The sequence below is a fragment of the Protomyctophum parallelum genome (assembly GCF_964188405.1).
Source record: "Protomyctophum parallelum genome assembly, chromosome: 7".
Lineage (NCBI taxonomy): Eukaryota > Metazoa > Chordata > Actinopteri > Myctophiformes > Myctophidae > Protomyctophum > Protomyctophum parallelum.
The window spans coordinates 11,150,133-11,170,883 of record NC_139705.1 but is presented as its reverse complement, the minus strand read 5'-3'; the positions used below and the strand labels follow the sequence as shown (position 1 = coordinate 11,170,883).

General features: G+C 43.0%; 2 protein-coding genes across 2 annotated transcripts in view; both read right to left on the bottom strand.

The window, feature by feature from the left end:
- LOC310861229 (dnaJ homolog subfamily C member 5-like) overlaps nucleotides 1–14,696 on the bottom strand; it is a 31,429-nt gene extending 16,733 nt beyond the window's left edge. Inside the window, exon 1 of the mRNA XM_083768589.1 lies at nucleotides 14,558–14,696. The gene's annotated coding sequence lies outside the window, so the exon portion shown is untranslated. The remainder of the gene's footprint in view (nucleotides 1–14,557) is intronic.
- On the bottom strand, nucleotides 4,933–7,834 carry LOC310861645 (N-alpha-acetyltransferase 25, NatB auxiliary subunit-like; the record flags this gene model as incomplete). The annotated part of the gene is given in 2 exon segments (XM_083769190.1): nucleotides 4,933–5,721; nucleotides 5,723–7,834. Coding segments are annotated over 2 exon segments (2,901 nt in total).
- Nucleotides 14,697–20,751: the final 6,055 nt, after the last annotated feature.

The following is a 20,751-nucleotide window of genomic DNA, read 5'->3' as shown; positions in this document are numbered from 1 at the left end:
TTTCACAGTGTAACACCTTCCTGTTTTTCCCAGTCGATGAAGGCCACCTCTTTGTGGCCTATATCGACACTGTGAAGCTGTGGGGCTGCCAGGACAAATTTGTCAACATGTTGCACCAGTTCCACGATGGGATGATGGCTCGTGTGACCATTGGCGGACAAGAGTCTGCATCTGTCCCTGTGTGCAGTGCTGCACAGGGGTAAGACAAGGGTCTGCATCTGTCCCTGTGTGCAGTGCTGCACAGGGCTAAGACAAGAGTCTGCATCTGTCCCTGTGTGCAGTGCTGCACAGGGCTAAGACAAGAGTCTGCATCTGTCCCTGTGTGCAGTGCTGCACAGGGGTAAGACAAGGGTCTGCATCTGTCCCTGTGTGCAGTGCTGCACAGGGCTAAGACAAGAGTCTGCATCTGTCCCTGCGTGCAGTGCTGCACAGGGGTAAGACAAGGGTCTGCATCTGTCCCTGTGTGCAGTGCTGCACAGGGCTAAGACAAGAGTCTGCATCTGTCCCTGTGTGCAGTGCTGCACAGGGCTAAGACAAGAGTCTGCATCTGTCCCTGTGTGCAGTGCTGCACAGGGCTAAGACAAGGGTCTGCATCTGTCCCTGTGTGCAGTGCTGCACAGGGCTAAGACAAGGGTCTGCATCTGTCCCTGTGTGCAGTGCTGCACAGGGCTAAGACAAGGGTCTGCATCTGTCCCTGTGTGCAGTGCTGCACAGGGCTAAGACAAGGGTCTGCATCTGTCCCTGTGTGCAGTGCTGCACAGGGCTAAGACAAGGGTCTGCATCTGTCCCTGTGTGCAGTGCTGCACAGGGCTAAGACAAGGGTCTGCATCTGTCCCTGTGTGCAGTGCTGCACAGGGCTAAGACAAGAGTCTGCATCTGTCCCTGTGTGCAGTGCTGCACAGGGCTAGGACAAGAGTCTGCATCTGTCCCTGTGTGCAGTGCTGCACAGGGCTAGGACAAGAGTCTGCATCTGTCCCTGTGTGCAGTGCTGCACAGGGCTAGGACAAGAGTCTGCATCTGTCCCTGTGTGCAGTGCTGCACAGGGCTAAGACAAGGGTCTGCATCTGTGTCTGTGTGACAGACACAAATACAAGTTATACCATGAAGGGAAAATCAGGAAAGGAAGGACGTGCAACCCAGATATTAAGTTTTATCTTTTACAATAAATAGTCTCATTGATGTGAATGAAAGTGTTGCGCCTTCCTTTTCTGTTTTTCCACAGTGTAACACATTCCTGTTCTTCACAGTTTGGACATTCAAACATGGCTCATTTCAGATAAATCTGTACGGTAAGATTAGTTATTGTTGTGCTCTGCTCATGCTGCCACTAGAGCCTGGTGACACAATGAGGTAACATCACGTGTTAAGGTTTCAGAGTTGCTTAAAAAGATTGTTCTGTTGTTGATTGAAATGTTATGACGCTAATTCCACACAATAGTTTGAAAAACTGTACTACTATGGAAATCCGCAAGCTGATCGTAGAGCACTGCTAGAAGCCACTATCCCCCTGGGTTATTTTTTCGATTGGAAATCCCATAGGGAAATCTTAGATCTCATCTGTGTTCTGTGTTCCAAAAATAAACAAATCAGCCAGACGATTTTATTCATATGGATATGAAGCAATTGACTTTATCCAGAAGAGTAAGAAGAAAAAAAATCGCACCAGTGTGAAGTGAGTGGGTCTAATATATTAAAGTCTAACTCATGTTGCTTAGGTGATGTAATGGTGATGTAAAACAAACGGTGCCAACACAAACATTAAACACCATTAACAATAAAGAGACAATATGACAATGAGGCACATTTATGACATACATTTTCCCTTCATTGTCAATGGCGTTTACAAAACAAACATTGAACTAAAGACAAACATTAAACGTGTATATAGGAGGGGCTAGCGCCCCTCAAAATATATATATACATTCTGCAGTCTAAACACAGACGTTATCCAAAAAAAAGTAACTCAATATCATAAATGACACAGAGTCACATAACAAAATTGCCAGGCTGTTCTTATATGACGCAAAGATTTCCAGATGGGAATTTAAATAGAAACAATACTTTTCTGTTACCCAGGGGTAGCGGGAGTGACATCATTTCAGAGTGACTCTACGCCCCTCCATCTCCTTTTCCCCTCTTGTCTCGTCTACATCCCACCATCTTCATGCATCCATCTATCTCCCTCTGTCTCTCTACACCTCTAGCTTGACCCGCATGCAATATTTATATATACACTAGTCCATACCCATTTGGGGATATGATATGAGTGCTTTGTGAGTGCACCCAAGTGAAGGAGGGTCCGGGAGCTGTCCTATCGCCTTTCCTCTGTCAGTAATGTGACATCCGCACGTCATGTACTCCCACATTTTTAGCATGGGATATGTGGCACACCCGTTATGCGATGCTCAGCCAATCACAGCGCAAAATGGCACACCTTCCTTCCAGCCAATCACAGAGCAGAATGGCACAGCTTCCAGCCAATTTCGGTGCCAGTCACGGTAGTTTCTGTCCAATCACAGACTAGAGTCAATTTCCGTCCTCATTAGCAATATATATATATATATATAAATAAATAAATAAAATTGTTTTTCAAACGATGTATAATTAAACAGTTGTGCATTTGTATATTAATTCATCTGCGATCCTCCAGACGTTCTATGCCCTGCTGTCTTTCCTTATGTCATCATTATGAAAAGGTAGAGAATCATGTGCAGAACGTCACGCACCCGCTTCGGATACCGTCAATGCACTGAATGGGACATTATCACGTTAGGGACACGTCACTCAGCTCTCCATGTCCCTTCCTCCTCTCATCTCCCCAAAACGTCTGACACACATCCCTTTGCCCTCTCCTTTCTACTCTGCATCCTTTCTTTCATTCTCTTCAATTCTCTCCCATTTCCCTCTCTTAACCACCTATCGTTCTCATGAAACATATTGATGCATGCGTTTTTCTATTGCTCTTTCCATCCTCTCTCTCGTCATCATCATCAACTCTGCTTGTCCCGTCTCTCGACACCTCATCACCTCCTAATTAGATTATCATTCTGTATTTCTCGCCATCTACCATCTCAGGTCACCTCTTATTATCTAGTGACTATTTTGTCTTTTCAAAATACAAGGTAAACCAAAATAATCTATGGTTCATTTGTCATGGAAACATACAGTTATACACCAGTGTTTCTCTAATAGGTGCCTCATCCCCTCACCCATAATGTTATAACATGACTGTTGAATTTAAAGACCGTGCACAAAATATCACAGCAATACCATGCTTACACTGGTTGCGTTATCACTTTCTACTTTTCAATAAGCCTTGGGAGACCATGTAATTTTCCTATTGCCATTTTCTCAAAAGACGTCATTTCAACCAGTCCTACTTCTCTGTCTCGCACTCTCTCTCTCCACCTCCGCCTCACTCAGTGTGAGTCACTGACTGTCACTGTGCGTCATGTTGTTTCCCACACCACCACATCTGCCAAGCGGCACACATCATACCGGTTTCCTATGTTTAACCACTTGAACACCGGGAGCACATCCATATTCTGAATTTCACCAAAAATAGCCTAATTTATAAGCTCCCGAAACGTGAGCTTGTAGATTGGCTATATTTGACGAAGAGTTTTTGGTGTCGATAGACAAAAGCGGCCCAAGTAGAGACAACTCAGGTCCAGTTTACTCAGTCTACAAATTTTAAGTGGCTAAGTGTGAGGATGTGATGGATGGAGTGAAAAAGCCATCCGAGGGCGCTTTTGCATGGGAACTTTGCTTGATTTGGTGGTCCAGCGTGGGACATGCCCACAGCGAGGCAGAAGGACTGGCAAATTTTTGTACTGTGACTTGTCTAGTGTCTGCTACGTCATATGGCGGAGACGTTGAGTGACATTAACAACCATTCATGTTGTATTGTGAAGACAATACATGTGCCATGACTTTGTGAATGCACTCTAAACTGCACCTCTAATGTTTATGTCCTTGTGCACTGTTCTTATAGTGTAGACATCGATACATTATTTAAGTGTGTGTGTGTGTGTGTGTGTGTGTGTGTGTACGGTTGTAATGCACGTAAGTCGAGAACCGTTTGACCCACCGACTTCACATTCGACACACACGTTCCACACTCCCACAGGGAGTAAGGTGCCAGGTATCGAGTCGGTCAGACCCACGGTTCTCCAGAACCACCACAAAAGGCTCTGGTCAGGCTCTGCCAGTGGGCCTAATGAGGCCAACTCCTTTCACCTGGGCCAGGCTCTGCTAGTGGGCCTAATGAGGCCAACTCCTTTCACCTGTGCAATTTCCAGCCTCTGCCTCAGCCAATTGAGGCTCAACCAATCAGGCTCTGCCAGTGGGCCCAATTGATTGCCAAGTCCACTTTTCAGTTTGCAGTCTTTACTCTTCACACACACAGGCACATACAGTACACAGATCTCCATGTGGGCCACCGGCTGGCAAAACGGGTGCTATGACAACATATATCATTAGGTTCCCAAGTTGCATCGTTCCCAAGTAGGCCGGTGGCCAACTGCGACGGGCACGTACAGGTCTAGTTCTCAGAATGAAGATTATAACTTAGAAGTTATTATAACCTATAATAACTGTCTGCATAATTAACTGGTCTTAAATACTGTACTGTTCTTCACAGACAGAGTAAGTAATTAAAGTAAGTAAAGTAATTTGCTTTACCCACCTTTTTGGTATTCTTTAATCTACAGAGTGTATGATAGTTCATTGAACTTGAAGTACATATTATACTCCAAATGTTCTCTTATATATAATTGAATGAGTAACTGACAAGGTTCTGTGCTTAACCTTATGAATGTTTGTGTTTTAAAAATAGAAGAGAAGACAGATGGTATTGTGGGGGGGGGGGGGGGACCAGTAGGTGATGCTGGAGGTAAAAAATATTCAATTTGGGTTATTATTTGACAGTATTCAGATCTTGAGGTTCTTTATAGTTGCCATTCTCTTCTTGAGCAGATCTCCAAGCTCTCGCAGCGAGCACAGGTAACTACTTTGTACCTTGTCCATAACAGTCCTGGTAAACGACATCGCCTCATCCGTGTCCCCATCTAAGGTGAGAATGGCAAGCATGGCGGCTGATATACCGGTCTCCTGTCCCTTTATATGCTCCAGAGCCTGGTTAAGTAGCCCCTGCAAGCTGCCCCTCAGTTCCTGGAACCCACTAACGACTGCTGGCAGAGCAGTATTGCTGTCCTTTTTCTTCTTCTGTAAGCTTGTCATGAGTGGTCGGAGGACCTTGGCAGAGTAACTGGCAACCCAGAAGACGATGCTCACAGTCTCAATGAAGAAAACAAGGTTTTCTAATAACGAGGGCTTGGTTTTTAATATTCTGTCTTTTGTTTCCAATAGATCTCCTTTGCATTTATTCAATATTTCTTGAAGCTGTGCTATTAATGATTTGAAACCGTTACAGATCTGGGTTTGAAGCTTTGATGACTTATTGAGTCCAACAGTCTCCAGCTCCTGTAGATGGAGAGATAACTGAAAGGCAGCAGCCTGGCATTGACAGCTCCCACTGGACAGAGCCGAGGCCAAACGCGTGGGAGTGGGGCCCAGGAATGGATATTGCGTGCATTTCTCTGATATCTGAATTGCAGTCTGCAGAGTCTTTTCAAGCTGAGAGAGCAAGCTACGGAGGATGGAGTCCATGTCTCCAACTCCGTTCTCACGGGACATCGCCGAGTTCTGTTGTAACATGCCTGTGCAGGGTCAATGAAGCAATGAGGCGGAGTGTTAGAGAGCGTATCCTCAGCCACACCAATTCCTCCTCCAGAGACAGACGTCGGTGCTGCTCGGTTGAAGTTTGATCGTGAGGATCCCAGCTGATAAAGATGGTGAAATCTCTGTTGTCGCTCATGCAAGCCCAGGGAATGTCATCCTCCTCTGGACACAAACCCATGGCCTTTAAACTCACCTCCAAACTCGACACAATGTCTGCCTCTAGGAAAAGGTCCAGCAGCATTCTCTCAGTGCGGACCTGGGCAAAGTGAAGCGATTGGTTGAGCCTGCTCCTGAGTTTAATAAATTCGGGAATTTTCTCAAACGCTCCGTACTTGTACACCTGGATGATATACTCATTGATATCCTTTTGGTTAGAGTGGAAAAACCTGAGGGAGATATTATAGGACCGGGAGGCAGCAGCAAACTGACCCAAAGACTCTGAGTACCGTGTTAACAGATGACCAATGTTGTCATGTTGTACATGTTTAGCATTCAGACTGTAATACAGATCCACTGCAGGCTCAAAGACTCCCAGGCGACAGTATAAGAGCAGCAACAACAACCTGAACTGAGCATTACAGGGGCTGTGAGATAAACCCTCCAGGAGGACACCCAAACACTGCCATGCCATATTCCCATCCCCAGTCTCTGTCCATAGGTCAATGTATACATGAGCTGCCATGAGACAATACATATCTGAGAACTGCAACTCCGTCTTCGTAGCCGTCTTTCCAAACTGTAGCCCGTGACGATAATGAGCTTTAAGTTCTCTGATAAGCCGCAATTTTCCTTCTATGTCCAACAGGTGATGCAGTCCAAGGAAACGGCTCAGCTGACACAAACATAAATGTTTCTGTAGTGTTTTGATATTCCCTGGAAATGCAAAGCCATCCTCCATCTTTTGCCCCAATGGAACTGCTTCCCCCAGTCGGTTAATACACTGAACGTGTTGGTCAGGGGAGAGCAGATGCAGGTATATTTTCAGGTCAGTGATGCAGCAGGGTTTGTCCCCAAACTTCTTAACAAACTGCACCATCAGATCTAAGGGATCAGCTATCTGGCCAACTTCAGGACAGCCACTCTTTCTCAATCTGTGTATTAGTTCAAGACGGGCTAGATAAGGGCCTCTGAGCTGATGAGAGTCCTTCATCTCCTCCCCCTTAATTCTGTCCTCCACAAACTTCACCACTTCAGCCACAGAGTGATGCACTGTGCCTTCTATAGACTGCTCCCCTTCCTCTGGTGGGCTCCATGACTGGTCCATGAGGTGGAAGAAAGAGTCAAAGTATGAGGGATAGAACTGCCAATCATCTGGATTTTTGACTAACAGCTTGTGGGACAAAGCATTACACTCTGGCCAGCGCTGTAGTCGCTCGTAGAGCGTCATACACTTCTTCTCTCTACTCTGTAGCTCACTGGTTAGTTTCTGCCCAAGTGGGCCTCTGATCACCTCGAGAGCATCAACACATTTTCCGAGCCGCTCTAAGATCATGACGTACAGCTGCACCTCTGCCTCCGCTTCAATCTTGCCTTCCTTGACCATTTTTTCCACCATGCGTTCTGCCAGGGGGAGGAACATGGTCTGGGCCATCTTCTCATCTTTTGCTGAGTCCGCCTGCATCACCAGACTCATGACAGACCAGAAGTAGTAGGGATTCTTGGGAACAATTTTATAGAGGGCCATTCCTACCTGCTGCATCTTCTTGTACTCCCCCACACGAGCATAGGCCATGAAAAGGTGGGACTGATACTCCTCATTTAGAGGGACCTTCTTGACTGCAGCCTCATAGAGCTTAGTTACCAACTCAGGTCGATGCATGTCTATGTACAGCATAGTCAGAGCCTGTAATGAGTTGTCATCAGTTGTTTCTAGTGTGGCAACTTCCTGGGCCAAAGTAAAAGCCTCATCCTGCTTTCCTGTCCTCTGTAGTCCAATGGCCTTTAGGACCTTAGCACAGAGCAGGTCCTTATGCTTCTTTAGGAGTTTATCTGCCTGCTGGATAGCCATCTTGTTGTTTCCATTGTCAAGAAATTCATAAATTGGTCTCAGCCGTCTGTCATTGGGATCCTGCACATGGCCGCGTGTTGCCATGATGGTGGAGTTTTCCTCAACTCTTGAAATCCTTACGAGACAACAGTTCTGTATGTCACTATCAGCCCTTTAAAGGTGGTCTGGGTGATACTGTTAAGGCAAAGCTCCTCAGAGGCGAGCCATCAGTAAGAGGGTCTGTCTGTCAGTGGGCAACAGAATTATCTTCACAATTTGTTTGCACATTTTATACTTTGAGATATTTTACTTTCATTTTTATATTGATGACGTCAATTCGGCTCCGATTGGACTGAAACCTTGCCCAAATCCTTGCCCAAATTTGGAGTCCTACACCATAAATGTCATAGACTACTGACGTCACCGGCCGGCCACATAGAGTCCGACCGAGATCCACATTGAAGCCATGCCGTTCCCCTGTGGAAAGAGCCACATGATTATAAAAACAATTGTTACAATAAAAGTGTTACAATAATAGCTCTATATTCTGATAGCAATGATTGCTATAGTGTTTGTTCAGTAACATGGTTCTTCCTTCTCCATCTCATTAGCAAAGCAAACCAAAAACAAACTGTCATGTCCATTTCTCCCCAAAACTGGGAGGTGAAATCTTCCATTACTACCTCACGCTAATAAGTCTGATCTCTCTTTAGAAGTATTCATATTTTAAACAAGATGCAGGATGAAGTCAGAAATTAGGACAGGACATCGGCGTTCTGATCAAAACCACGGACAGCGCCGTGGATTCAGAGTAAATAAGGAAGATTGTTGGCCCGTAAACCAGGAAGTGAATGGCTGCGTGCGCAGCAGAACAGCTCTGGGACGGACGAGCAAGGCGATGCTTAGCAACGGCCGCTGTTATTTTGGCGATCCCGTTTTACCTAAATATGTTATGTTATGGGCATGTGTTAACATATTAGTTATTTCAGAACGCATTTTAACACACTATCCATCTCTCTCTCCATCTATCTATCTCTCCATCTATCCACCGATCAGTTTTTTCAATTTATTGATTGAAAACGTTATTAACAGTTTGCTAAGAGGATGTTAAACCCAAGAAACACTATGGCACGCTTGCATTGGGGACTAACTTCCATTCATATGAGGAAATTGGCCAGAAGAGAAAGGCATAGGCTATAATAACTGTTAACACCAGTGTGTTAAAAGAACTATAATATATATTACAGGCAGCGTTTATGTAATGTGTATAAATATACCGGTAATCATTGCTTGGGGCGATCTTTAACAGCACCGCCTGCCTCTAACAGCGCTGCGTGTCAGCATCGCTGCCTGTCACTCAAGATGGACGTGGGGGTGTGTTTAGGCACCTCCATTTTCTTTTGCGGTGGTATGATAGCAGGTGGTAGTGTGAGGGTCACTGGCGGAGATACGAGGAAGCTAGAAGCTATTATGGCTGATCCGTCCCACCCCCTCCAGACGCAACAGGGTTTCGGCCGGGCAGATTCCTCCTCCCCCAGCAGGTGAAGAATTGACTGTCTTTTGTGCCGGTAGCCCCGAGGTAATGCCACTCAAATTCAAATGAGCTTTATTGGCATGACAAAACACGCATTTACATTGCCAAAGCATGTGTTAAAATACAATAAAAACTGTTTAAAATGGGGAAGTATTATACAGTTGGAGGGGGTACAGCATTGTGCAAACAGTCATGGTCACTCCTCTCAATCCATTGACTGATGTCTTTTGCTCACGCTCATGAGTCTGGTTCTCTTGCATCTTGTTGATGTATCAGTCCTGTGTTTTATTGCTGCTTCCTTCGTGAGATCAACAAAGGTCTGTCAATCTATTAGTTAGAAGAGCATTGTGTGTGGGAGGAGGCGGGACTTTTGGGCAGCACTGGCAGACAGCAGTGTGCATGTGTAGCACCTTACAGTGCGTTTTAACAGTGGGAGAACGATGAGCGATCATGAATTTCATTGGCTATCACCAAATCGCCCGCTCGAAAAGATGAATTATTTGTAACTTTTCGGGCGACGTTCCTCCGCATATCGCCTGTTATCACGGGTCCCATAGACAAATAATGCACTTCCGGGAAAATCTGTGTCTGTATACGTATTGTCACTGTCGGCTGGAAAGCTTGGTGATGGAGACATGAAGATAGGTTAGAAGAGAAAAGAGATGGATAGAAAGGGAAAGCAGAGACAGAGACTCAGAGAGGAGACGGAGAGAGGGATAGAGACAGAAAGACACAGTCACATACATACACTACAGGCACATGAAACAGCTCTTGGCCTGATGTATATCAGGCCGACGACAGGGGGGTATTCTTTTCACTGTCATGACACACACACACACACACACACACACACACACACACACACACACACACACACACACACACACACACACACACACACACACACACACACAGCCCTGGGCATTTCTCTCAGGCAATCAATGAATGGTAAGATGATCTCATTGGCTACACTACTGACTGACATGGTAAACACAGCTGGTCTGCTGGTCACAGGTGGCCAGTTCAAGCCAATCCACCTGCCACCGTTTGATAGGATATGAATGATAATATGATATAGTACGTTATTGTCAGTTCACACTGAAATGTGTCTTGCGACACAGCAGCCAAGCGTCTGGTGTTTTGCTCTTTTCTCTTGCATCTTGTTGCTGTGAGTTTCACTCATTTAGATTTAAAACTCATGAAGTGAAATATACGCCATTACGAACATTTTAGTGTTGTGGATCCAGTCCAATTCATTAGCTAATGTTCAATTAGCATTCAGTCACACACACACACACACACACACACACACACACACACACACACACACACACACACACACACACACACACACACACACACACACACACACACACCATTTTGGAGGAGCACGGTCAAGCGCTGTGGTTTAGGCTCTTTATTCCACTCGCCAGATGCAAAGTTCAGATCTAGGTCAGGACAGGACAGCTCAACATTTAAGAGAAATATACAAAGATAATAGGAGAAAAGAGATATGTAAGAGAAAGCCAGAGGGAGATCTGGTGTGACACACTGAACAAGACTAGGAGTAGGTCAGGACGAACATTAAAATAAAGTAGTTCAAAAGAATGTTTGACAGCGCCTTGTGACCAGCAATCACACGACTGTTACACTTTACTTTCAAGGATGACAAGCCCATGAGTCATGACCCTGGGATCTGATTCCAGCACACTCGCAAAGGGCTTTCCCTCATTCCCTGCACAACAAAACCTTTATTCACTAGATGTAGTGCATTTTTCAGAGTTCACCGTTGTGTGCCAAAGAAAATTCCTTCCAAGTCCTTGAGATGCAGCAAAAAAGTGTTTGATTGTTTCTATATTCATTCCAGCATTGTTACTATAATCCATGTTTGCACAGCATAAAGGTGTGACCTTTTAGATGAGCTTTTTTTTTATTAGGTTTGTAATGGTATGATGAGGAGAAGATGGAGGCAGCAGTGAGTTGTGGAGAACACCAACTCAAATCAGTCAAACTATTCTATAACCAATCAGTGTTCTTTGTGGGAGGCCAGCTCTCCGCCAGTCAGGCCAACCAAGGGAAACTCCCACTGAGAGATATTTTGGGTTCATAGGGGTGTGTGACAGCACCACTGATACGATCTGCTGCAACTAAAACACTTGCAGCCGAAAACACTTGGTCTAAATGTCTGCAGCCTGACTGGGAGACTGGCAACTGCATGTGGGTTGAGACAGAGCTGTAGTCTGTTTTTTTTTCAGACGATATACCGTGATTATTCCCTGTGCGTATAGGCTATACGCTCACATGTGGTCAATGCATGAAATGATTAGCAGACGGCATATGCTTATTTAAAAAAAAATGCATGCAACGGCATGCATATAACGGCAGAACACACCTATGGGTTGAGACTTTAAATGGCATGTGGGTATAACTGATGTACCAGCCAAATGCTGCTTGTTACTGAGGGGGGTTGTATGTAACAACATTGGAAGTGTCGACGGTTTGTGTTAATTAGCCTGGGTTGGAGAGTGAGAGCCTATTATTCATAAGCACATTAAGCAGCAGTAGACCTGCTGCTTAATGACTTGAACATGGCACAAACAACAAGAAACTGTTCAAATTGATTGATATTTTAACTAACTACATAAATGTTAGTTTGTAAACAAATTATTTATCATTGCTTAATAAGAAGCCCGGATCCTACCTTCTCCATGTAGGGGTGCCAGGTATTTTCTTTTGTTAACTTATTGTAATTTTGGTTAGTTAGGGATTTAGAATTGTAATTTTGTTTAACATTCTGTTAGGGCCTTTAGATAGGGGTAAACTTTTGATTTCCAGTTAGATTCGTTTTGTTAGAATAGCACCAGCACCTTGAAGCCAAAATGTGAGAAGTTGTGAACCAAAAATGTAAACGATCTCTGCTTTTGAACAAAAAGAGCAACTACCAATAAATTGAAGTTCTTTTTCACCCTGTCTCCTCTCAAATTGTGTCATGTCCCTTCACCTAGACGAAGGTCCATAACAATCCACTTAACTAAAAGAAAGGAAATGTATTTAATAGATATTTTAGTTTAACAAATGGGAAATAAATTGCAGCAATTCATGGGGAATCCATGGGGGGCATGGATTCCCAGCCGGCCAGCTGGTTCAATTCCTAGCTGAGTGGACCATTTGCTGTATGTTATTCCTCTACAAACAAACAAAAAACCAATTACCAAATAAAATATAAAGTAATGAAAACAGAGACCTCAAATGTTACACGACGTGCTGCAAGGGAAGAGGGAATCACAAGACTACCAGAATCGGGACACAAGGTTTTACACAACCCGTGGAGAGTGGAGACAGCGACCAGCTGCCTCCAATTCCTTGATGGCCGCCGCCTAGTGCGCCTACGTTACTCCAACCAACCAGGAACCAGCAACAGTGAAGGAAAGCACACATAAGCCATGGCAGAGGCCCTGGGGCCATCACAGTCACTGCCTAAACCAGGTTATGAGTAAACAGACTAATCAATAAACCAGTTTAATTCTCAGTGCATCCCTTATTTGCTGCCTGTAGCCTCAGTGCCTGTCCAAAACACTGTGGTATTTATTTACATGACTAGGTGAGGACCAGCAGGCTATAGCAGGCAGCACATACAGTTACAGTATTATCTTCATCCACAACTGGACACATCAGCCTCTATGCTCAAGCACAGATAAGCTGGCTCTGACAGAAGTCACATGATGATTCACGGTGCATACTTACATTTTATACAGTATTTGTGGTCCATAATAAAGCAGTTCTGATTCTGCAAAGGCTAAAGACCTATGCATACTCCAGTTTTAGGTGATGAGGTGGTGACTGAAAACTACAATATGACGTCACGCACGCCGCGGTGGTGACATGTTTGTGTGGTTAGTTGTGAATAGACATTAAGTGATGTTAATGGAATGCAATGACATAATTTTTGCCCAGTGTGACGAAATTGTGGTTCTAGATATTTACACCTCATTAATGTGGATCATGTGAGCACTTATCTTTCTATCAGCATTTTGAAATCAGTCTCAGCAGTAAAAATGTTGAGATCTATAGCTAGCAGCAGCACAGGCCATTGTGGCTTCCTGTAGAAACAGGCCTGTTGTCTGGCAACTGGTTCTCATGTCTAACAAGGCAGAGAAGACATTTAGCCTCTGGCAGGTTGTCACGTAATGAGGTTTCCAGCCAATCAAGAGTGCAGAATACCATTTTCTCTCTCTCTTTATTTTATTCACACACACACACACACACACACACACACACACACACACACACCTGCCATTCCACTTGGTACATTGGACAGAGCACATTAGGAATAGAGGAAGAGACAGCAGCCCTTTTGATGAGTTTTGCTCACTCCCTCTGTCTGTCTGAGTACAGCAAGACTAGCGGTGATGATAGTTGATATCTAAATCTAATGATGAGATAACGATAAGCCAAACTATACCGCAGGAGAAGAACGGACGCATCATGCATGCCATATACTGTAGCCTATGTATAGGCCACGAAAAAAAGAGAAAGCATAACAACAATAACAAGATATAACACAATAGTAGCAAAGGTTCAATAACAGTGTAATCACACACAGACACACACAATTAATCACATAAAAGGAAAACAGAATGTGTCACTAAGCACTTGTATATTCTTGTACATTCTTTAAGTGACTAGATTTCTAATCGCCCTTCCTCACAGGCTGTGTATACAAGTTACAAACTGCACTGCCACCTGTCTCATGCAACCCAAAAGCCAGACGTCTGGTATGATAGATAACGGTAATACAATGCTATGCGAGCTGCATGCAATGGGATTGTAAATCCAGATTTATCCCTTGGTTTCCTACTCCAAGCGTCGCTGGTTAGTGGATCTCAACACGGCTTAACTCAGTGGAGACTGGACAGTCACATTAGTCACGATCCATTGAATTACTGCCATACTGGTACAGTACAGTAACGGTAACATACAGTCAGTCACTCGCTTTCTGGGCTGGGAAACCTTTACCGTTGGCTCCGCATTGGTGATTAAAATGAACCAGAAAATAACGGTCGACCAGAGAATCAAACCCGTGGTTAAAGCGGATAATCTCTCCAGCCATCGCATCAAAAGGAGCACACAAGCATCCATATTGGTTAGGGCAGCCAGCCTAGCACCTTACAGTAAACGGCCCGTTACCATATATCCATTGAATTAGCTAGGCTATAGCCGCTAGCTCGCTAACTAATCCAAGGACAACAAAACGAAGCGAAGCTTAGCCTGCCGGCAATTCTGTGTATCCTTACCTTTCGTGTGTCGGGCGATGTGTTAGGTGCTTTTCAGAGCTGTGTACTGCAGTGTTGTTTCGGTGTTTAGACTGTAGTTCTGCACCCCAGTGGAGAGCTGCTGAGTGAGTTCTGCTTTCCGCCACTAAACCATTCAAACTGCCCGTATTGAAGCTAGTGAGCTAACAGGCTAAGGCTAAAACACTGGAGGGAGGGAGCGAGCAGTGTTGCCAGATGTTGCGAGAGAAATAAGCAAGGTCTATTGAAAACAAGCCCAAAATGAACCGAGCACTTTAATAATAATAAAAACCGTTATTTGTAAATTGTATAGCACCTATGAAATGCAGCTTAAAGTGCTTTACAGAGCAATAGATTAGTTAAAAAAGAAAAGTAAAGGCATAAAACATTAAAATAATAGCAGTGAATAAGGCAATACAGTGAGGACATGAATTAAAGGATTTTAAAAGCTCAACTAAAAGCAAGAGTGAAGTAGGTTTGTTCCACACCGAAAGCGGTTTGGTCAGGGTAATAACAACTACTAACGAATAATTTGTTTGTCTCTTCAAAATAAAATTGAGAAAACCAGAAAATATCATGTTTTATTTTTAAACCAAAACAACAGAACAGTTTATGTCCCTCTGAAACCATACATTTAACTGATTTACAATGAATCCCACTTTTTTATTCCTGTGAATTTGATCTACTCCTTTACTCTATTGCTATTACAGTAATCCAGAAGAGTGTGCACTTGAATTAGTTTTTACATTTATTATTCTATACGCTAAATTCTTCATTCACAAACAAATCGCTAACTCTTCCAAATTTTACCCACTTCATTTTGGAATTTAAAATGCTCCTCAGATCCTTAGCCCAAGTAAACAAAAAAATGGATAACGGTTGCAGCCGAGCTGTATGAATCCTCTTTCCCCGAACCCTGATATCATTGTATTGTTATATTGTATGGTTTGTACCGTTTGTATGCATGTTGTTTTTTGTTGCTTGTGCTTAACTATTTACCTGAATTGTCTGTACCATATTTCTTCTAAACAAAAAAAGGGTAGTGTTCAGTGTTACCATGTCTGCTTATTGTAATACTTTGGGCTAGTTTTTTCTGTAAAGTTGCTTGTAAATATTGGTAGTTGCAGATTGCATTTTTTGGGGAGCTTGTTTCTAAAGGTGTACTTGTTTGGGCTCGTTTCCTAATGATGTTTAAACCAGTGATTCTCACATGTTCATGTAGAGTACGCCATCAGGAGGACCCTGATTTAAACAAGTGCTTTTCATTGTTTCATCCTCAAAGTAGCAGCTTTTGTATTGACTTGTGCTTTCATTTGAAATGTACCTATTCTACATACTGTGAAATAAAAATGTCAATCAATTCATGTCATGTATTTGTCAAGGACCCTACATCTACCATACCAGATTTGTGTTGTTAAAATGTTTCAAAAATATTCCAGATTCTGGACTCCACTGATCTGTGAGTGTGAAGCATACAGAATGGGAGAAAATAAAGACATAAGGACTTTTATTTCAGAGTGTGAACCTCTTCATTTTTAATGTTTGAACATTTTTAGGACCAGAGTGCAGTGGTAACAGAAACACATAAAAAAAAAAAAACTGCACACAAAAACGGCTCCTCAAGGAGGCTTTCTCCTTCACACTCAAATATGCATTTGAACAAACAAACTGAAAACAATTCTTAAAGTCTCAGGGCCCTCACTACGGGACGTCCCGGGTTCTTCAGGGCCCTCACCAAAACGGCTCCTCAAGGAGGCTGGTCAAGTGGAAGTGGATTGCTGCAGACCAAAGAGGAAGTATTAGTTGTATAAAGCTTGTATAAAGTTTCCATACTTTGTCAAATTACAACGTCCTACAGACCCTGGTGTTTTGTTTTAAAAAAATTCCAGCAGTAAAATCCATTTGCAACATTAGTAATGTCTTGGCTATAATACTATTATTTAAATCTATGTAATGCAACTTTGGTGAATGCAATTATACATTTCTATCAGTGTGTGTGTGTGTGTGTGTGTGTGTGTGTGTGTGTGTGTGTGTGTGTGTGTGACTGTGAGTGTTAGGGCTGCCAAACATAACGATAGCGATTTTTCAGATGAATCACAGAAGATTAATAATTAATCATGATTAATCTATGCTCAAAATATGTACATACATTTCTCTGCATATTGTTAGATAAATCACTCTCTCTTTCTCAGTCTCTCTGTAATTTAAGCATCATTAATTTTTCTGTCAATAACAGACTTGTGATTATTTCCCCCATCCAGATAGGGCTTGTTTGCTTGGATATATACTATATATAGTGAACGAAGCAAACGAAAAGCGAAAAGCAAAATGTGATGCACATGGAGCTCACAATAGGTACAATGAGTACATCAAATAACACGAGTAACACCTGTATCATGAGAAAATATTCATTCCCTGTTGTGTGGAGAAATGGGGGATAGGGGGTTGCACTTTAACCATATTTTATACTTTGGCTATTCAAAGATAGCAGATATACAAGCTCACAGACATCAGTAGGGTGATTGCGACCACATGTCGCAGTTTACTCTGAAAACCTGCATTGCATGTCAGTCAGTCAGTCTGTCACGCCTCGAGGGCGAGGTCGCTTCTCGACCTGAGGGCGTCTTACTGGTGTGTGTATGTACACACACACACACACACACACACACACACACAGGAGCCTGGTGGAAGAGGTCGAGCAGGGCTAGGATCCTTTCCAAGTCCCTATAGCCAATTCCAATACCTCAAATCTCGGCCACTCGCTCACTCACACTCGGTCACTCCAGCATGGCGAATTATGGTGAAATTGGTGACCTGCCGAAATATGTGACCATCTTGTGGACTTCACATAACTTACATGGAGGTCTTTAAATATGTGGCCTGAATACAGCTACAGTAGGTTGAACTCTGCTAATGAACAAACTACAACGATTTGCATTCGGACACTGACAATATTTCAGCAGGTCACCAATTTCACTGTAACAACACCATGCAGGGGTGGCCGAGTGTGAGTGAGCTAGTGGCCGAAATTTGGGGTATTGGAATTTGGCTCAAATGAACACCAGGGGGTGTAGATGTACTATGTACTATGTAGATGTACTATGTACACAGAGAACCACTGCTTTATATGACTCTGCCGGGGATTGAACCCTCTATCTCAAGACCATTGAGCTGGTTTCCCACACTCCTTTGGGGTATTTTTTTGTCACTGTACATTTGCAGATATAATGTAATTATATAAAAATATAATCTACGCAGCCTAATTATTAGGAGAAATATACAGTATACACAAGTATATATTTACACACAGCCACGCATTACCATATTTCCACTGTCAGAGTTGTTGCTTTCTTCCATGTCTTCAGTGGTGTTGCCTTCTTCCATAATTTCAGAGCTGTTGCCTTCTTCCATGTCTTCAGAGTCAAAGTCAAAAATCCCACATCGTTCTGCTTCTTCCTCCTCCTCAATTACAGTCAGGCTGGAAAGCAAAACACAAATCAGGGCATTGATCGCTTGCTGAGTGTGGCGATACAGAGTACGTTTCCAGGTTGATTTATTAATTTGATCTCAATATGAAGAATTATTGTCCAAAATGACAGATATTATATTTAGAAATAATATTTAAAAAAATGTGGAATGACAAGAATTGAAAACTGACAACATCTTTTACAACAGAAGGCGTAAAACATTTTAGTGGTAGTAATCGACAACATGAGTCATGACATTTAAAGACAAGATGCAAGACATTTCCAAGAAATACTAACAAAGATTGGTCAACGACAGAGTCGACACGTTGTGGTCCCATTGTGGTCACATTGCGCATCTTGGTCCTAAAAAATAACAACATGAAAACACATTTTAGTATTAATATAATTCTGTCATCTTTAAATAATCACAATTCTGTGAAGTGAGGGACGCCCACTGTGGTTGCCACATGATGTCACAGAGGGGCGCACACACAAGGCCAGGTTTTGGAGGGGCTAGTGCCCATCAAAAAATAAATAAATAGATATCATCAGCACTCTGGACTTCTACTCTAAGGTACATGCAAGGACGGTACTGATCTCTGCATTTATGCTCTAGTCTAAAAGAGGGGATGATAAATATAGATATATATATAGATATTTAAATATAGAATAGAATTCCATTAGACCGAGTTAGTCATCAGAAGCAGTTTTTGAGGGGCGCTAGCCCCTCCTATATACAGGTTTAATGTTTGTTTTAAAAACACCATGGACAATGAAGGGGAAATGTACCTCATCTTGTCCCTAACACAAACATTAAATCCCATTAACAATAAAGATAATTTAATGTTTGCTTTACATCACCAGTACATCACCTAATCAACACGAGTTAGACTTTAATATAATAGCGCCTCTTACTTAACACGGGTGTGATTTTTAAAACTTAGTGAAAGGGGGGTGCCTGACAGTATTAAAAGAATCCTGGCATACTGGCATGCTAACCAGAGCTTGCAGGTTAGATGGGGAAATGGGATTTCGGCTCCCTATTCTGTAGGAAATGGGGTCGGCCAAGAAGGTAAGCTAAACCTCTTTATACTGTACTGAGTGTACTCTCTGTATACCTCCCCCTTGTGGGTTAAGTTCAGGAAGGCAAGTATGTATAAAAACAGCAGGTTGCTTATAATGATTGCATGTGTATACTATTGAAAAAAGTGAGCTGTGCTGTAATATGGGAGTCAACACTTTTCATGCCTTACTGAGAGACAGATTCATATGTCGACTGAATGAGTCTCAGAATTTTATAATTATGCTGCTGTCTAACCCCAGCCTCAGTATCAGAAGATATCGGTCTGCTTTTTGGAAACACTGGTATGATTGTTTATTGTAAAAACTGATGTTTTAATGGTTTAGGGGTGTTCTCTTTTTGTATGAATAGTGTTTTATGTTCTTCTGTTTTTAATGGACCCTGACAAATAAAGTTGATTGATTGATACATGACTCCTTTTAAGTTAATGATGTACTCATTGACAGGTCATTAACCAATTCCCTTTATATAATGCCAATACATCTGCAACATGCTGATTCTTAAAAAAAAAACCCAAAACATACTCGTCAGACTCCGGTGGAAACATCTTCCAAAACATCTTTGGACATTCTTTATCTTCGTGTGGAACGAACACGGTGGAGCTTAGGACTGGCTCTCCAAGGTTGCTCGGCAATGGGCTACTGTAAGCGCCACCCTCTGATCCATCCACGTTCTCCATGCTCGGGAATGTCACGTTGCCCTCTGACCCGGAGGCTGACCCTGGAGCAACTTGGGGTTCTTGGGGGGGGGGGGAAATGCCAATACAATGACACCTACATGTGCAATTGTACACGATCTCTTAAGAACATTATTATGACAAATGATGTGTCTCCTCCGGGCCACTTTTAGACGGTCTCCAGATAAAACAGTTTTATTTAAAAAAAGTTACACAGAAACATAATGTGTGTTGTAGAGCATCGTTTAAATGCTTAATTTATAGTCTTAATGTGCAAATGAATAGTTTTTCAATGCATTCGGTTTACTCTAGAGGGTACTCTTCTTTTGAAGAGATCGTCCACTCGAAGTCTTATATCTGCTAGCTAATATCTGCCAAAAGAAACGCCTCGTTTACATTCACCATCGCTAGTCGGTACATTTGTATTTGTAGGATGAGTGGGGCGAGGGAGTGTTTGCTCGTTCTAGGAACTCCAAATATCGCCTACGGCTCTGCGTCAATGTAATAAACACATGCTTTGTGAGCCCACGTTTTGCCCGTTGGAGACGCGTGATTTCTTTCTACGTCCGAGCATAGACATGGCAACGCGCCGCCTGCCTCCGATTGGCCTATACCAACACTGCCCGTCTTGCCTGTCCTCCGAGATGCAAGGCTACTCCGTGGTGGGAAATAATAAAGTACAAGAGAATGGCAACGCGCAACAGTAACTTGTAACTTAAATTTTTGTAGAAGAGCTCCCGACCGGATCATACAGACTTTTAAAACAGAGACCAGGCTTTCCTCCGAGGTGGTGAAAAGCCTGGTGAGGCGAGGTTACATGCTGGATAGTCTGCTGCGAGGTTTTCTTTTTGCAGATAAGTAAGCATGGGATGGGACCGAGGCTACGAGGTTACTCCGTGGTGGGAAATATCTATACTAAATATCTTTTTAGTATTAGTTTACAATAATTAGATTAATACACGATAATCAACAC